The sequence below is a fragment of the Triticum aestivum genome, chromosome 5B (genome assembly GCF_018294505.1).
Source record: "Triticum aestivum cultivar Chinese Spring chromosome 5B, IWGSC CS RefSeq v2.1, whole genome shotgun sequence".
NCBI classification, from domain to species: Eukaryota; Viridiplantae; Streptophyta; class Magnoliopsida; order Poales; family Poaceae; genus Triticum; species Triticum aestivum.
The window spans coordinates 664,320,780-664,339,380 of record NC_057807.1 but is presented as its reverse complement, the minus strand read 5'-3'; the positions used below and the strand labels follow the sequence as shown (position 1 = coordinate 664,339,380).

The 18,601-nt window shown below is 44.3% G+C and overlaps 1 protein-coding gene and 1 pseudogene across 2 annotated transcripts; both read right to left on the bottom strand.

Annotated features, from left to right (window-relative positions):
• Nucleotides 1-552: 552 nt before the first annotated feature.
• Nucleotides 553-17,404, bottom strand: LOC123114027 (alpha-mannosidase At3g26720-like; annotated as a pseudogene). The gene is made up of 32 exons (XR_006456376.1): nt 17,065-17,404; nt 16,806-16,889; nt 16,419-16,507; nt 16,142-16,316; nt 15,120-15,239; nt 14,722-14,808; nt 14,569-14,640; nt 13,972-14,085; nt 13,333-13,433; nt 13,146-13,239; nt 12,864-13,031; nt 12,688-12,777; nt 12,540-12,605; nt 12,349-12,405; nt 11,961-12,180; nt 11,734-11,867; nt 11,445-11,513; nt 11,296-11,355; nt 11,120-11,191; nt 10,661-10,708; nt 10,404-10,523; nt 10,088-10,153; nt 9,354-9,466; nt 9,172-9,256; nt 8,893-9,003; nt 8,713-8,808; nt 8,380-8,427; nt 8,220-8,288; nt 8,023-8,130; nt 3,179-3,289; nt 1,893-2,398; nt 553-1,441 (listed from the first exon to the last, which is right to left on the bottom strand). The product of XR_006456376.1 is annotated as an alpha-mannosidase At3g26720-like (transcript).
• Nucleotides 3,748-5,853, bottom strand: LOC123114026 (receptor protein kinase-like protein ZAR1). The gene is made up of 2 exons (XM_044535378.1): nt 4,405-5,853; nt 3,748-4,309 (listed from the first exon to the last, which is right to left on the bottom strand). Exons 1-2 carry the CDS (start codon nt 4,829-4,831, stop codon nt 4,281-4,283), a joined length of 456 nt encoding a protein of 151 aa, XP_044391313.1. The 5' UTR covers nt 4,832-5,853; the 3' UTR covers nt 3,748-4,280.
• Nucleotides 17,405-18,601: the final 1,197 nt, after the last annotated feature.

Genomic DNA, 18,601 nt, shown 5'->3' with positions numbered 1-18,601 from the left:
CCCCCCCCCCCCTCTAGACATACTTCCGATCCTACAGGTTTGCACCCGCAAATCCAACTCACAAAGGAATGTTTTTTTGCAATAGGTGGCACATGGTGGCAATTAGGGCTCATTTGGTTGTTGGGGTGGAAAACCCAGGGCAGTAAACCCCCCGAGGGGGATTTCCCTAATCATATGGGATCCCCCTCCCATCATGTGAAAATGCCACCGTTGCCATTTGGGTAGCAATGGGGAGGGAAGAGAACGGAGGGAGAAGAGCGGGAGGTAGAGGAACAGAGCGAGAGAGGGCGAGGCGGCTGAGTCATCGCGTCGTGAGAGAGCCCGGGCGAATTCTTCTGGTGTGCGGAGGTCAGGGTGAACGGCCCAGGGATTTCGGGAAGATCGGGGCGAGAAAAACCTTTCCACGATGTTACCAAATTGATCGTCTGAAGAACCGGGGTGGAAATTGCAGGCGGGAGTCTCGCCCAGGGAAAGGACGGGGATCCCGGGAGGATCCCTCACAACCAAATGAGGCCTTAGGGGAAATCCCCACCCCACCCCCGGCCCCGGCGGTTTCTTGGTATACGGATCCATACAGGGATTGTGGTAGAGTTGGTCTCACAATAGTTACATCACCTTATACCACTCTAAACTCGACACCAACAGGTACTGTCCCCGTCTCATGTCAAAAACCTCTTATATTAGGGGAAGGAGGGAGTAGCAGTTAGTGTCTAACAAACCAAAGAGCAGCAGTAGCTGAATCCATCTACACATCATACCAACCAAACACATCAGCAAAAACGAGAGCAATGCCATCTTTCACCGATCTGAAATCCCAGTCTCTTGGTAGAAAGAATGGCAAAGCACACCGGCACAGAGCAGCAGCGCTCTTGATTCGGATCGATCATGTTGGCAAAAAGAACGTTGAAATGGTCACACATCAGCAGAGAGGAGAGCGATGTCCTCTTTCACCGATCCGAACTCCCAGTCCCCTATGTGGGTAGAATGGTGAACCACGACAGGGCAGAGCAACAGCTCACTTGGTTAGGATTGACCATGTTGCCAGAAAGACTGAATGGTGACAGGGCAATCACAGGTTAGCCGGTGCAGCTGCCACGGCATACACCGATGGCGCAGCCTGAGTGGTCACTGGGGCACCCGCATGGGAGTAGATCACTGATGCAGCTCCTTCAGCACTGGACTGCGTAGTTTCTTCGGTTGCACCATAGCTGCCTGGGGCGTACCCATAGTGCATGACAAGTTGCAGGTTTGTCACGGCCACGTCATGTGGTGCAGGTGCGATGGCGTTGCTGGGGCACCCGCATGGGAGTAGATCGCCGATGCGGCTCCTTCAGCACTGGACTGCGTAGTTTCACCGGTTGCACCCTCACTGCCTGGGGCGTACCCATAGTGCATGACAAGTTGCAGGTTCGTCGCGGCCACTTCATGTGGTGCAGCAGCTCTGAAACACAAACATGTGCGAGGGAAAAGCACGATCAATTACTTGTGCATGTAGCAAAGAAAAAAAAGACACAGGAATAGATGGCGGCTTCCGATCTACATTGTCCCTGCAAGTAGTTCCTTTTTAGAAGTACCTAGACTAGCTGAAATTACGGTTTTGAGACGTCAACGACATTGTCCCTGCAAGTAGTTCCTTTTTAGAAGTACCTAGACTAGCTGAAATTACGGTTTTGAGACGTCAACGAGGTGGGCATTGACCTATATGTATACAAAATGGATTGCAAAAAATAGCTTTTCATGTACTACCTCCGTTCCAAAATAGATGACCCAACTTTGTACTAACTTTATACTAAAGTTAGTACAAAGTTGGGTCATCTATTTTGGAACGGAGGTAGTAGCAGATATTAAGAAACAGAGAAGTACTAGGCCCAATTGGTGGCTACCATACATACCTCCCAGAAGTAGTTTCCTGGTAATGAGACTTCACAGCATCAAATAGATACGGATCATTCCCATTAGCATCATAGTTGGGATCAGAGGAACAGGCAGGGTCTGTAACATGTTCTGGCACAGGGCGTTGGGCTTGCACATAGACAAGTTGCAAAGGAGGCGCTTGGGCGTAGTGGTAGGTGGCAGGCGATGCACCATATGCTTGATACGGATGTGCAGTTGTGGTCACATAGTAAGCAGGCGCGGCGAATTGAGCAGTTGGAGCAGGAAGGTGAGAATCTGGGCATGCATAAGGTTCATTTGGCACCAGCTGAGCATCTGGAGTGAGAACACAGGCGCTTGGGTGAGGCACATAAGCAGATGGCTGTGTTGGGTCTGAAGATGAAGCCGAAGGAGGCAGAAAAGGAGCAGATGGAGCGGGATGACTGTTGTCAACATAATGCAGGGGTGGTGCATCTGGCACTGGCAGTGAAGTAATTGGACGGAACAATGCTCTCAATTTCTCAACCTACAACAGAATACCAGAAACAATGGAACTTAATGCAGGTAAATGTATGATATAGTTTCACAGCTAAGCACTGATAAAATTAAAGACAGAACAGAAAGATGGAAGATAAATGTGCTATTCCTGTCTATTCCGACTAGCCAATACACTGATATGACTATACCAGTAATTCCACCTAAAAACTCGAGAGAAGAAGTGATAGAAAGAAGAACGTGTTCCCATTACACCCACTTTTTTCATCTCTATACCATGTTGCTATTTTCCCAGGAAAAAGAAACATTTTGATTACCAAACAGCTTAATACAATCAGAAACCCTATGGGTGCTGCCATACTAAAAATATCTGGGTTCTACAAAATAAATGGCTGAGATTCAAAATAAAGGCATTATTACAAAGATAAACTCCAGTTCTCGAAGTTAAATCATAGTCAATAAAGAATTAAATATTAGTACATTGTAATCTCTCTTAATCCCGACTTGCTTGTACATATGCTAACACCACAGCAGCAAGTTCTGAAGCACATGGCTCTCCTAATTACTGTTTTTCATAAAATAACCTTCCATCAGTAGTTCAAATCTAGGCACAACAAGATGTGAATTGACCAGTTTGATACTTTAATGTATAATACAGAAGACCCATAAATAAGCGAGAATGAGTGTCCATCTGGCAGACTGTCTTAAGTTCGAACCATTTTGTACAGGAGTTGTCTACAAGAAAGATTCAGCACAATTCGTTTCACCTTTACTCAAGTAAAAAATATCAATAAACACTGATTCCACTTACTTGTGTAAAGGTAAGTTCTGGCAAGAATTTGCCGGGATAATTCTCTTTTATGGTGTATCTAACGGTTTTCCCTCGGACAGGCATGAAATCACCATCAATCATGAATTTGACCTGCACATACAAGAACACTGAACATTCAATTTATGAGAAATAATAACGCACGGCTAATCTATCAAGTTGATTGCTGGATGCCACTGGAAACTGAAGAGCACAATATGAGCCAAGATGAACTGAAATTTCAGAAAATTAAAATTGTCAGGACTCCTTCGGGACATAAGGGACTTGCAAAATAAAATACTTATGTATCATTCCTAGCAGTGGATTTGGGACCTAACAAGGGTGCAAAACCGAGAATCTGCCACCATACAGATTTGGGACCTGGTGATTTGCCACTGAAATGTGGCACCAGGAACCTCACATTTCAGTGACGCATCGAGTGGTAAATCAGCACCGCATCCTTCCTTGATGGTGGAGAGATTCACACACGCACAATCACACATGACTCCAGTCTCCAGGCATGGAAGGCGAGGGGGGCGGGACGGTACCTGGGCAGGTAGGCGGCCCTGGAAGGCGGCGGGCTCGAGGTCGCGCCCGCCGTCGGAGTCGGCGCGGTAGGGCCCGTAGAGGTACCTGGCGTCGAAGTCGTAGAGGAAGAGCGCGGCGCCGCGCCTGATCCGGGAGACGGCGCCCAGCCTCCGCCGCGGCAGGCCCAGCACCCTGTACCTGAAGCACTCGGGCTTGGTCGCGCCGTCGCACCTGAAGATGAACCCCGCCGGCAACGGGGCGTCGCCCTCCGCCGGCTGAGGCCCCGGGCTCTCGCGCGCCGGCGAGGAGGGGTCCTCCTTCGCCATGGGAGCGGAGCCGGGGGAGAGCGGGCCTTCTTGTTTTTTTTTTAGATGTTGAGTTTGGGCCTTGGGGAGCAGGAGTGGAGGGTTTTTTTTTTGGTAATAGCACCCCAGGTACCCTAACTTGCACCCAATGTGATGATTTAGTCCCAAAGTTGCAAAACTTGACCAAATCATACCTCAACTTGCACCTCATGTGATGATTTAGTCCCAGGCCTATCACAACTCGCCAATTGGCTGCCAAGTGGCTGGACGGGTCAGCGCACGCAGTTTTGCAGAAACCCCCCTGCCGTTTCCAATTATTAACCCATTCTGTTCTCCATAGCAGAGCAAACCATTGGAAAAAAGAGCGTGAATTGTATAGGAGAGGATGTTACGTACCGCGCAGCGCGGAGGCGAGGTTGTCGTTGTTGATGAAGTCGGTGACGACGAGCTTCTCATCGGGCGACCAGTAGTAGGCGCGCAACCGCACCACGTTGGGGTGCCGCACGCGCCCGATGGCGCCGGCCTCCGCCGCGAACTCCTTGTACCGCTCCGGGTCCGCGGTGCCGCCGCTCAGCCGCCGCACGGCCACCGGCGTCGTCCCGTTGCCCACCACCACCTTGTACACGATCCCCTTCCCGCCCTTCCCCAGCACGTACGCCGACGACCGCAACAGCTCGTGTAGCTCCATCCGGAACCCCTTGTCGATCGCCACCAGCTCCTCGTCCTCGCCGCCGCCTCCGCCCCCGGAACCGTTGCCGCGTTTCTTCTCGCCGCCGCCCGCGTCGGACCCGTCCGACGAGTCCCCGCAGGTGTTTGCGCGCATGCACGGGCAGGCGAAGAGCCCTCGCCCCTCCTCGTCCTCGTTGTCGTCGACGTCGTCCCCGCGCCGGTCGCGCAGCTTCCAGTATATGTACACCACGATGACTGAGATGAGGGAGACGCCGGCCGCGTCGGCGACCGAGATGAGCACGACGGTACAAATTACTCTACTTGTACATGTGTCATGTGTGTGTGCTCTACTGTACGAAATTTAGAGCTCGAATACAACACTACTCATATTCTGTGATTCACAAATTAATGACCCTAGGAAGGGCATATACAGCCGAATTAGCAGTTTAAAACATGGTATAGAGGCAACGTCGCTGGGCAAAATGCAAAGTAGGGCTTGTGTACTTAACATGCATGTAATCTGAAACATGTTACTCTGCACCTCCTTTCACTGCCTTGTCTCCAAAAACAAATGCATTTAAACGAGAGTGGTAACACGATAAATAAAGACCATGTATGATGACAAGTTTATCAGTGCATAATTCTACAGAACCTGACCAACATTAAGTTGCATTTGCACAACTCTAGAAAACTGCTTGATCAGACACAACTAGGAAATTGCCTAGCAACCAACAGAAACTAACTTAGCCCAGCAACCAACCCTCCAAAAACTGTTTGATGGGACACAATTAAAGGTAACTTTAGTCAGGTTTTGTAGTTGATCAATCCTAAGTACTGATAAAATCCTGAAGCTTAGCGCAGCTACCAACATTCCTGTCATAAGCTAGAATTTAACCGAGGTGAGTTCATCAGTCAAAACCGAAAAGGCGAGAATATCAAAGAGTTTCAGTAAGGCTGATCCTGTATCTGAATGACATTCGTCCTACATGATCCACAGTGCAAAAACAGAACATGCAGTCGATCAATCATGCACACCTTAACAGATCAGAAACAAGATGAACACTGTAATTAAGTTCATGAGCCATAACTGAAAGGGGACTGACAAAGACATTCAGTTAGCAATTTAGCCCGCAGGACACCGCGACCGCCTCCTGCAACTCCAGCACCGCCTGCAGGACCTCCAGGGGACTGACAAAACACATAAATATGCAGTACTTCAGAGTATATCATAATAGAAGAATGAAATGATCATTGCAGTGAGTTTGTGGCATCCGGTCCTGTGCCTGATCATCAAACGCTCATGCTTTTCAAACAGAATTCTAACAACTGAACAACATTCCTTATATGCATAGGATGATTCAGAGTAAAAACTGGAAGTGAACTAAGCCATCTAAACAGTAACTGATGCATGCAGGAAAAAAATTAGCACAAGCAACAACAGAAGTTGAACAAACAGTCGGAACAGAGCACAAGAAGATCAACCAAATTCGCACCAAAATTCATTCAAGTCGTACTGGATAAGCTAGGCAACAACCATTCGGTGCCACATAATGCAATCAGAAGTACAGAACACAATGCTCATCTCTCATCTGAACCTCTATTGAACTAAACGACTACCCAAATCACTCATCCAAACAACTACGCACTACTAACAGTAAATCCTCCATGGCTATAAACATAATAGAGCAAGATGACTCACGTACGCGTCACTCGGTGAGGCTGGCGAGCTTCTTGGGCTCCATGAAGAGGGAGAGGACGGAGACGGCGATGTCGATGTGCTTCACGGCGAGCGATCCTGCACGCGCGGTACAGGTAGTCGAGCGACTTGCCCACGTCACCGCCGCCGCCTCTGGCTGCCTGACGGGGCTTGCTGGAGCCGGACTTGGCGGTGGCGGTGGTGTCCGGGTCGTCGGAGAGGTCAACCTTGGCGAGGGCCTCGGTGGCGGCCGCGACCGGGTCTGGGTCATCCCTGTCGGGGCTGCTGTCCGGCTAGGAGGTGGAGGAGTCGGGGGTCTTGCCGGGGATGGGGGCCTTGCCTCTGGCGAGGCACTCGACGCAGCGCGGGATGAGGTGCTCCTCCAACAGCTTGATGGCCATGACGCGGTCGAGGGCATGGGCCTGGGATCTGGGGCGGACCGGGAACTGCTGCGTGAGCAGCGCATCGTGGCGTCGGCGTCGGCGTACGCGTCAGAGGTTGGAGGCGAGCTCGCCGAGCGTGGCGTCCGCGTCCGCAGCGTTGGCGGTGGGGGCGCCGTCGACAGATTTAATTCAAGTGGGGGGTGACTGCGGGTTGATAATTGGAAACGGCAGGGGGTTTTCTGCAAAACTGTGTGCGCTGACCGGTCCAGCCAATTGGCGAGCTGTGATTGGCCTGGGACTAAATCATCACATGAGGTGCAAGTTGGGGTATGATTTGGTCAAGTTTTGCAACTTTGGGACTAAATCATCACATTGGGTGCAAGTTAGGGTACCTGGGATGCTATTACCTCTTTTTTTTTCACAATAGGAGCAGGTGCTTGACTAAGGGTTGACGCACTTATTTTGGGATGAAGAAAGTATGATATATGTATATTTCATATTTGTAAAGTTGTATGATGAAATATATTTGTATTTCAGCCACATATACAAAAAACAAAGTCATTGCATCGCATCAAAACCTATTTCATCCATGTGTGTGTGTGTGTGTGTGTGTGTGTTTTAAAAAAATCAAACTTAAAAAGATGATTTCCAAATATTCCAAAAAGAATTCAAGCCAGGGAGCCAAAATTCCACACTTAGTACTCAGACACTACCATACCATCACAATCACATACTCACTCCTTGCCAAATTATAGTGAATAATTTTTTTAAAAAATATTTGTAAACTTTGACCAAATTTATAGGTAAAATATGAATATTTACGTTCAAAAACATATTTTATGATGAATCTAATGGTATTGATTTAGTACTGTAAGTTGATAGTTTTTCTATAAAACTTAGTCAAAATTTCCAAAGTTTGACTTTGAAAAATACTATGTTAAATCTATAATTTGGCGTCGGAGTATGCGCTTAAGTACTCGAGCAACTGATCTCACTAGCGGAAGCTTATTTAAGAAGTTGATGACGCTCCAGGCCTCCGTGGCCACATTATTTCTTATTGCTATTCACAACTCATTCGAGTTCAGCTTCAACAATACAACATTCTGGTTCAAAATTACAAAAAAGTTACAATGTCGGCGATCATCGCCATGGCGCCTAGATCGGATGCGCGGCGAGTCGGTGGTCGAAGTTGATGACGAATGTGCGGATCTCCATGGGTGCCAGCTCGACGACGAGCTTGGAGGGGTCCACGGGCCCTCCACGGACCACATTTTCTTTTGGGGGAGGCCCAGCCACCTTCCACTTCAGCCTCTTCTTCTCCATGGCGGCGCGCTCTTGGTTCGCTGATAGGCTTGTTTCGATTATCTTGCCGATCTGGAGCATCAGGATTGGGAAGAGTGTGAGAAATATTCATCAAGATCCAATCAAATAAATAAAACGGTGTAGATTTTATTGGAGGTTACCTTTTTATCTGGGAATACCCTCTTGAGGTCGACACTCGCCGGAGCCGAGAGATCCTTATGCTCTCCAGCCTACATGCACAGCACAATGTTTTACAAAAGGTACAAAAATGGATCTGATTGGAGCGAGAGAAAGTAAACGAGAATGACCAAAGTATGAGACCTCGTATAGGTGAGCCAACCGAAGGAGAACACTTCCATCTTCGAGTTCCTGTACAACGCATAGGTACTTTTAACACGCGCAGCAAACGGATCCAGATACCATTTTCATCAATATTCTGTGGTGTTGATTACATTTGTTGCAGCTAACTGGATGTATTACTTGTAACCTCTCAAACCAGCAGGATTAAAAACTAGCTTGCAACATTGCAAAAAAAAAAAAGGTACGGTACTCTGAGTTATCAGATCAGCACTCTCTTGCCCAGTACATACCCATTTTTTCCCTTTTTAAGGAGATATGATAACAATGGTCCATTCTCCATAGACATACACATACCTCAAGAGTAAGCAACGCGACATTTTCAGGAAGGCTGTAAGTTGGATCCATTGCAGAGAATGATGAAACATGTGAATTCGCCCAGTTGCCTCCGTCCTGGAAAAAACAAGTAGGGGAATGTTCAACATGACGAGAATAACTGTTTGTTCGATCATGAGTGCAACAAAATTTATGCTGTACCTTTTCTGCAAACGCAAGAAGAAGAGGAGAGTACAGTTCCTGACCAAATGTACGACGCCACCTAGCTCCGTCACCTTGTGGGTCAATTTTGAGATAGTATTTTCCTTGGATCTGTTGATAATGTAATAAGTTGCTTTAGATAATGTTTCTGCACAACATATTGTGTGCTTGCAAATAATAGAACAAATTGATCTGCACAACAGGATTTGGTGGTATATGCAAACATCTGGTTTTCAATTCCATCCAAAGCACATGGTCAGAAAGATATTCATTACTTACAACTAGTCCTTCACATTGATCATCCAAACAGACTTTTTCCTCTAGAGCTTCCGCAACACCACGACCATCATCATTGAGTAGCCTCCTACACAAGGAGTAAGAAATATTGAACCAAGCAGAGGTAGAAAAAGAAAATTGCTACAGTATGAAAGAAGGAGTGCAAATCTGATTGTGACATGTACCTGTGTAGCATTATCTCTATTTGTCCATCCTTTATGCTCGAACCTCCAACAGACCTGTCTACAAGTATAGATAACTCTTTGCTGCCATCTTCCACATAAATGCCAAGATTAATCTGAAAATAAATACAGATCTATCAATCTGTGTATAAATCAGCCCCATCACAATCTACAAGTGAAACTACAGAATACTTTGCAACTATGGATCCTCCACAATTCAACTTCTTATAACTTCCATAATCACCAATAGCCCCTCGCCTACCAAAGTTCTCCAAATACGGCTAAAATCTGTCATTAAATGATCAACTTCCTATGTCAACCCTCTTGTATGTCACCAAATGCAGAGACTTGCCTCATCTGTCATTAAATGTCAAAATTTGTGTGTCCTTTTGCACTGCAAGATCACATCATCTCGTCTAAGCTACACAATAAAATCACTACATGTATCACGTCTTATTCTTAGGGTGTTAAATAAGTAAAGAAGAGAGCTACTTTAGCTGTCATTAGATGTCTGTTGCCATCTACAGGTAGAATCAATGACCAAAAACATATCAATTACAAAGTAAACCAAAAACCCTCCAAAAACAAAATATGTGTAAACTGAGGGGAAGTGTAAAGTGAACTCCTAACTACTTCCAGATGTTGACTCAATGAGGGAAAAGGATGAAAGAAGCCATTTCTTAAGGATACTACTAAGCTTCCTTGTTTAAAATATAATAGAGCAAACAAGAGCTCACAGGATAATAGTTTCCAGCAACAGGTTGGTTTACTTGAATCTTCCACTCCGAGCGATAATCCCGTACCTGAAAGAAAAAAGGGCATCTTATATACTAAAATAAGTAATGGCATAATTGTGCACCGTTACAACACTTAATTTATATTGCAGTTATCCTCTATAACATCGCTAGTTTCTCCCCCCTTGCAAAACTAGCGCAGGAATCATTAATGCAATTGTCTGTGAACTATTTTTTTGCTTTCACTACATTTATTCGAAAGACAATAGACATTTTTTGTCTGGGGAAAGGGTCAACTGCTAGTGGTAGTGCATCATACCCTTTTGATGAAATCACGCCCACTGGAATCAATGTAAAATGTTTTGTTTGTTGCCATGCTTGTAATGATTTCAGTTGAAAGTTCTTTTCCATTTTCATCGTCGATTGGTATTGGTCCAACCTACAAATAAAAACAATTATTCATAAGATGTTAGAAATATGTAATGGCAGAAAAGAAACAAGGCGAATGCATTGTCATGCAAAATGTGAAGGCCTCCAAGAAGAAATCGATGCAAGGTGCAATGACACAGCACTCACTATGAACTCGGTTTCCATATAGTCCTTTCCCTTGTAAACTCTAGTTATCTGCACAAAGATAAGAAAAGCTATATCAATTATCAAGAATACAAAAATATTTTTAGTCGATAAACAAGGAATGAAAAAACAGAATAAAGTCCATATTTTTGGTACTATCAACCTCACATTTCTTTTACATATACATTTCACCAAGTATTTGCCTGATCTAATCATAGGTGAACCGCACATGTTATACACAAGATGTTGAATGGACAATAGTAAATCTACCAAGTCTAAGGTATATGATAATTCAGAACGAATAGCGTTACTATTAAAATTTCCAAACGAATAGCGTCATGTTGCTGTAGCAACAAAGATGTGTGCTAGAAATTCGTTGAGAACATGAAGATCAGGAACAAAAAAGAAGCAAGTAAATCCTTATGAGTGGTGGTTCAGACAAGCAGTATTCATATGATTAACCTGATATATCCATGGATTAATCTGCTGATGCACTTCATCCAATATGGGCCCACGCAGAATCATGGGAGGAACCTTGAAGCGGGAAACATAAATTCGTCAGATTGATAATGCACCTTTTTTTAAGATCCCTTTGATCCATTCAGTATTTTAGAGATACTTTGATCCCTTCTTCATACCTGACCATCAGTTTTGATAGGAACAACGTCCTTAGGGCGAAATATGTACGCTCCAGAAGCCTACAGTCCAGGAAAAAGCAAACAAATGCCAGTGTAAGTACTTGCTAATTTTAAGGGGAAATAGACTATTTGTAGAATCCCTAGTGCACCTGAGGATCATCTCCGCCTCCATCTTGTCCTATGTAATACTTGTACTTCTGCTCGAAATTTGCTTCAACCTTGAAATATGGTAATGATTCTTGAGTACAGGTGATTCTAGATAACAAGCAAAACTAAAAGCGAAATTCAATATCCAATACCAGAATGGACATATGAGCTGCTAGGGTAGATAAGCCTGGATAATCTTAGTGTACAACTTTTGTACTATTTAAGATGAAAGCAAGGCAAGAGGTAAAACCGTTTCAGATTGAAAATAATGCTGGGAAATTAGCAGATTACCTGAGTCTTGCTATCGGAGTACTGTGATAATGCTCCAGCTGCATCATATTGAAGTTTCAAATGCCCTTGCCCAACTTGCAGATTCCTACTTTCACTTCCCTGAGAGTTTAGAGTGGATGTCGAAGAGATAGATGCTGAAATGTATATAATGCAACAGAGAAATTGTCAAACTTTCGAGCAATCCTTTATATTTTGTTGTATATCAAGACGAAAGATATGGAATTCACCTGATCTCTTTCCGCTCGAGATAAAATAAGTGCTAAAACCAAGTGGTGGTACCGAAGCAGGAAAAGCAACCCAAAACTTAGGACTTGCGGCAGGCGATGTGCCCAAGTAAGCCTTGACATGTCTGTCCCGTAGGTGCGATGAGGCATTAGCTATAGGCAGAAGTTGCGATTCAATTTCTCTTCCCTCAGAATCATGGACAACAATTGAGTCACTCATGACCTGTTAATTTTACAAAGAGGCACATTTAGTTTTCATTCTACAGCATGGGAGTTTCATGGTAGTGGCACTATTTATAAGCACATAGTGTTCATAAACAGAATGGATGGATGTATGAATCAGAAAAGACCAACAAAATATTTTGTTTTTCAGGGAACAAAAATTGCATACTGGTATGCGGAGGACATCCTCTCGTTTCCATCCAAGAGAGTTGTACACAAGAACAACCTGTAACAAAAAGTTGAAAACAACAAATTAGATGTTACACGGGTTTACTTTCAAAGAAAGTGTCATGGATTTATTAAAACCTATACAAATTTCATCTTGAGAAGAGCCATGCATGAGTTAAGAACACAACTCACCAAGCTTTTTCCTTGAGATAAGTTCATCTCGGAAGGGGGACAATAAGTAATGTTCAGGAGAGGACACTGAAAAAAGTTCAGTAAACAGTAAATACTAAGTCATTTTTAACTAAAAAGGCAAATTAGTTAGAGAACCTGCAAACCCGACCTGCCCAAACTTTGTCGTTGGGGACGAACAACGAGAATTTGAGTCTGACTCACTCAAGCAACCGAGAGAAGTGGAAACCAGTTCCTCCGCCTGGACAAGAATCGAACCAAATCAATCCATCAAATCCCAAAAGAAATCATCAAATATGAAATACAGCAATTTTCTCGAGAAGTTACTTTCTTATAGCCAATCGATAATCTCTTCGCATAATCATTTGCAACGTGTTGCTTCTCTGTTCCTGTAACAGCATCATGATGCTGAGCAAGAGCTAGGGCATCTCCTAAGCTATCTGTTGTGGAACCTGACTTGCTTCTTCCAATGAAGAACTCCAGCTGCCTAGCTGCCTGAATGTGAAAACATATTAACCTTTAAGCATGAACGGCACCAAGTGACCAAGGCAGTATATCATATGGTGTTGGACATCTAGAGGGAAACATTAAAAGACTAGGTAAAACTACCAAGTAATATCCACTCATCATGCGGACATATCGTTTTAAGGCGGGTCTGCTTGTGAAGTAACCTGTCCAGTATGCATTGGGGTTATCTGCATATCTGATCAAAGAAACACAGCCATATGAATGAGAAGGAACAAAAGTACAAAAGCGAAGTTAATTGTACCAATCATGAATATAAGATAGAACATACGGAAAGAAATCGTTTGTCTTAAGAGGCCATGGCTCATTTGCAGAAAATTTCGCATCAGTGTAAATGGAAGGAGTAGAGTACAGGGCATTCACACGGCCATCCTGAGGTATGGTCAAAGAGAACAAGCATGGTGAGTTATAATGTGTTAATAGATATTTTACATAAAATATCTGCACTATTTACTTATTTACCAATTTAAAATGCTCAAATAAAATCAACTAGTATCAAGGAAGGCATGGACCATTTTCTTAAGCATTTATGTCCTTACCTAATTATACGACACAAGAAAAAAAATCAAATGCATCCCATGAATTGTTCCCATATTGATACTAGTGTGTGAGAAGACTGAAACATTTCAAGCATATTGCATGATCCATAACTGAAACAATCATGATGGTGACAGCTCACGAGATATGATTAAGTAGTGCTGTGATTATAAGTTTGTGATATAGCTTCGATGTTACTAAAGAAATACACCCACCGATTCACAATACAAATGGTTTAGGACATTTACGGTCTTCAAAGTACCATTTTGACCATATTCTTAAATATGCTGTTTCAAACAAGCATAATTATCTTTCAAAAAAATATGTCATGAAAATCTAGTATTGTTCGTCTTGTTCCAGGCTCATCCTTTACCTTGTTCACATAATGAATTAATTTGTCCATCTGTCTGAACCAACTTTCTGCGTATTGATATTTGAAGTCTGTTCCCATTGTAAACATGATATGGTTTGTCCTTGTAACATTTGCCTACAAAAAGAAAAGATATAATGAATATAAATTACAATGAACACCTGTACTACCAAATACTAGAATAACTTTAAGTATGAAATGATGCGGTTTAAATAACGGAAATCTATTTGTAGAACGGTCTGTATTTGGCTTATCGACAGAACCACGTGCGCGCTGTAAGATCGACCTCACTTCCATACTTTCCACGAACCACACGGCTCAGCGGTATGGTGGACACGGGTTTAGGACAGACAGTGTTACCTGTCGGGACGTTTCTGTTGCATCCTTTAAATTTTCAGCATGAAATGCTAAGGTCGAAGTAACATAGAAATCTGAAGCCGCATTTTCAGTGTTAGGTATGAACTTGTGAATGCAATCCAGATGGCCGTTCTAATTAAATAAGAAATTTGTAGTAGAGCAATTGATTTTCATCCAGTGCATATAACTGGGCAAATTATGCACCAGCGTAAAAGTATGAACATATATGAGACCCTACTGTACCTGTGCCAGCGCTGCAGCAACAAAATCATTCACCCGTTGTTCAACATTGTAATCAAAAAGAAGGGGATCATCCTACATAGACAAAAGTAGTAAACAATAGGTTTATTCCTGGTGTTGATTAAATTAACATACCTGAAGTTCTCATCAATTTACCTGGACAACAGGGGAAGTATCATCGACTTCAAAATAAAACTCACCAGGTGGTGGTTCATAATTTTTTGGGAAGATGCCAGCAAAAATCTGAAAAGAAAATGAGCAGATTTCCCACCATTACACATGAAACGTGTTTACCAAACTTTACGAACTTGAAAGTGATTGTTCAGCAAGAAAACTGGCAGGAGTGCTGCATACTCATTGACAATAAAGAAACTGTTACAAAATATATATGGTCATGGTTTTTATTAGGAGCATGCCACCTCAGTAAGGTGCAGATCACTCGCAACGAGAAATACTGCTAAGACCCCATGGGTGCGTCGCAGTGCAGGTCTACGCTAGATCATCAGAATGATTCACTGTATAGTTACATTACGGAAAAGGAAAATGCTACTTACATCAGCTGATGAGCCGAAGGTCTTGGAGCCCCTCCATACAACCTCGAGTTCTTTTGTCACATTCCTCGTGTCACGATCTTGGTAATCAATCCGGAAAAAATATAAGGCATCAAATCCTACCTGAAAGACGGTAAAATGTGTTACACTGGTATACTTCTTATCCACAGTAGCCATATATCCAATCTAAGGCTGTGAGGTTGGGACAAGGTTGTATTGTATCAAGAGCAAAAGATGGATCTTGTAGAGAGAATAAGAATAGCAGAGACAAAACAATCACGACAAGAGAGAAAAGATTTGGGGAAATGACAGCACGTTATTTAAGTATAACCTTGAACAAGTACAGGGGATTATCACTCCCTCACAAGTCACAACCTTTCAAATAATTTGCCTTGGGTCCATGCCCTATACAAGAATCTAGTGCTAACAAATAACCTAGTCTTTAATCCATTCTTGCACTCTTAACCTTACTTTGGATGAGATCTTGGCCCCTCAGATTGCTAGCTATGGTGATACCTAATGGTTATATATTGTCTCACACATGTTCTCCAACTTCTCCTCCGACAAAACTAGAAGTCTCTAAGAGATTAAATTAGTATAGAAATCCCTAGTCATACATCTCAACTAAATGTTTATGCAGCCATCTCTACGCTGACAAGTCTGACATGTTTGTCAAAACACTGTAGGCGTAGCTGAAAATTCAATGAAATGACCGAGTTGTGTAAATTATTTAGTTATATGTTAGGTGGTCAAGAAGTGCAGTCAATCACTTCACTCTTGAGAGCATAGCCCTTGGAATTCCTATTATGCATGCTCTATGAATCAACAGTGCCACATCTCTACGTTCAGGTATTACTGTAACCAGTGATGACAGGTAGCCTATCATAATGGTACAGAAGTCAGCATCCTGAGTGTGAAACTATCATGCAAATGAGATGTACACGGAAGTAACAGTGGACCATAAGAAAAAAAAAGTCACACAAAATCTGAAAGCATGACATTATAAAATGGATACAGTGAATTACCTCTGCACCGAGCAGGTAAGCCTGAACCGCAGAGTGCCCAAACGGATCGATCTGCCAACCAATCCTCGGAATCTGACCAAACTCCTCCTTGATGAACCTGTGCCCCAGCGTAGTCTGATCGATCATGTCAATGTAGTGCACAGTCGCCTCGTCGTGCATGCACATACCCCCATTTCTGCAACATCACAAGGAGTAATATGCCATCAATCAGTTATAGAACATAGACACGATTGCTAGCGCAGCCTAAAAAGGAAAGTTGTTCAAAGAGCCAGCATACATGAACTCCAACCGTCCGGAGCTGACGAGCCCCTTCACCGTATCCTTGATCATGTCGCTCTGCTGCCTCCACCATCTCTGGAAAAACGCCTGCAACCAAACCATTCATAGACGGTCACTGAAGATAAATCACAGCATCGAACCAAAACAGAACCCACATTGTAACACCATCCGTTCTATTTGGATGCAGAACTGCTGGTCCAGCTCCAATTCTGGAAACAGACAGCAGGGGCAGAGTTTCCTGTAATACTGACAACTGACAAAAACGAAACTGTTGTACAGCAACAGAGCTGTTACAGGTAACTGTTGTACTACATTGCTCTGCAACCTCCCAATTCCAGAACTCCGAGCTTTTCAGATTGCTGACGGACATTGACGGTCTCCTTACCTGCTCGACGTAGATGAACTTGCGGTTCTCGTCCTTGAGCAGCGCCGGCACGAGCGAATCCAGCACGTTCTGGACGCAGGCATTCTGCGACCAAAAAAGACCCAACTTGAGCCTCAACGCTATGCACACAGAGTCTGACGGCAACCGGAAACGTAAATAAATCTACACCAAAACAAGGGTAACAAATCTGGAGGAAAGGGTCGGGGGAGAAGAAAAATCTCGCACAAGTCCGGCGACAATCGAGCGGCGGAATTCGAACCTGGATGGAGTTGTTGGATCCGACGTAGTACTGGTCGACGGTCTTGAGCCAGCCGACGTCGTCGTGGGTGTGGGGGACCACGTGCACGTTCAGCTTCCCGTTGACCACCCCCGCCGACGTGTTGTAGGGGATGTACACCGCCTCGCCGCCGCCGAGCAGGACGGCGGCGGCGGCGGCGAGGAGGAGGAGGGCGAGCCGGACGGGGCCCATGGGCGGTCGCCGCCGGTCGGGAAGCCTCCCACCCGGGGAGAGAGCGCGACGGGGAGGGGGAGGGGGCGGTGGCGGTCGTCGGGTTGCGAGAGTAACTGATGAGTGCGCCGGCCGGCGGGCGAAGTGGACTAGCTAAGAGCAGCGGGGAGCGGGCCCACCTGGCGGTGGGAGGGCTCGCGGAGTGGGCGTGCAGGTGGTTGCGCCCTCACTGTGCCACGTCGGCTTCGGCTGGATGCAGGATATGCTGCTGCATTTATCCAGTAGAGCATATTTCAGTTTGTACGCGTTATAATACATATAAATGAATCAAATAAATGATTAAGGTCATCTTTAGGGTTGAAGCTCATTTCTCCCACGTATGTCCCAGCGTGTACGAGTGTCCAACAGGCTTTCAAAATTCAATCATTCGGACAGGTCGGGATCCCCCAAATCCAGACCATATGCGGCGGAGAAATATGGTTGTCCGGACTATTTGCATGTTTATCTCCAACACGCTGGCCCTACACAAAAAAAAAACCACGATGCACCTTCCCTTCATGGTGGAGGCAACTTGATATATAAACCCTAATCAAGGAGCGAGGAGGAGTTGAGCGGCGGAGCCGCAACCTCATTCTCTAGGAGGATCCCTACACGGACCGCTGAAGAGAGAGAGAGAGAGAGGCTCGTGCGGTGTGAGCTGAATCAGAAAAAAAAAAGTAAACCTAATGGTAGGGAAACGATAAAAAAATTGGTGCGGTATCCCTTCCATCGGTGGGAGTCGTGGGTACAAACGAGGATTACTACGGATTGTCATTTAATAATAGATTGCCCTTTAGTAACATAGAGAGAGATTATAGACATGTAATTGATTCCTTTCCATAAATGTTGCCTTGTGTTATCAAGCATTGATTTTTTTTCTCCATAGATTTGGTTTGTAAAGATTGATTAGAGATCACCGTGATTGATTCCTTTACATGACGATATTACTAAATATATTGAAGATCGTTCTACATGATTTGTGTAGATTTGGCAAATAAAAACCAAATTAAGTAAGTAGATCAATGGACTAAAAATTATTTAAATAAATTGGTGGGATAGAAAAAAATCGATGGGGAGGTTTAACCGGAATGGAGTCGATGCTAGCACCTCACCATAGTGTATAGGTCTGTGTCAATTCTGATAGTATGTGGAGCACAAAATAATAGGTTGGTCACGGAAAATGAATCAGAAAAAGGAAGCCAAAAAATGAAACTTAGAAGAAAAAACACGCACATGCGTCAAATGGGCCGGCGAACTTTGATTATAGTTAATGTTTTGGTAAGATTTGATTTGTTTTGGCCTTTTAGGT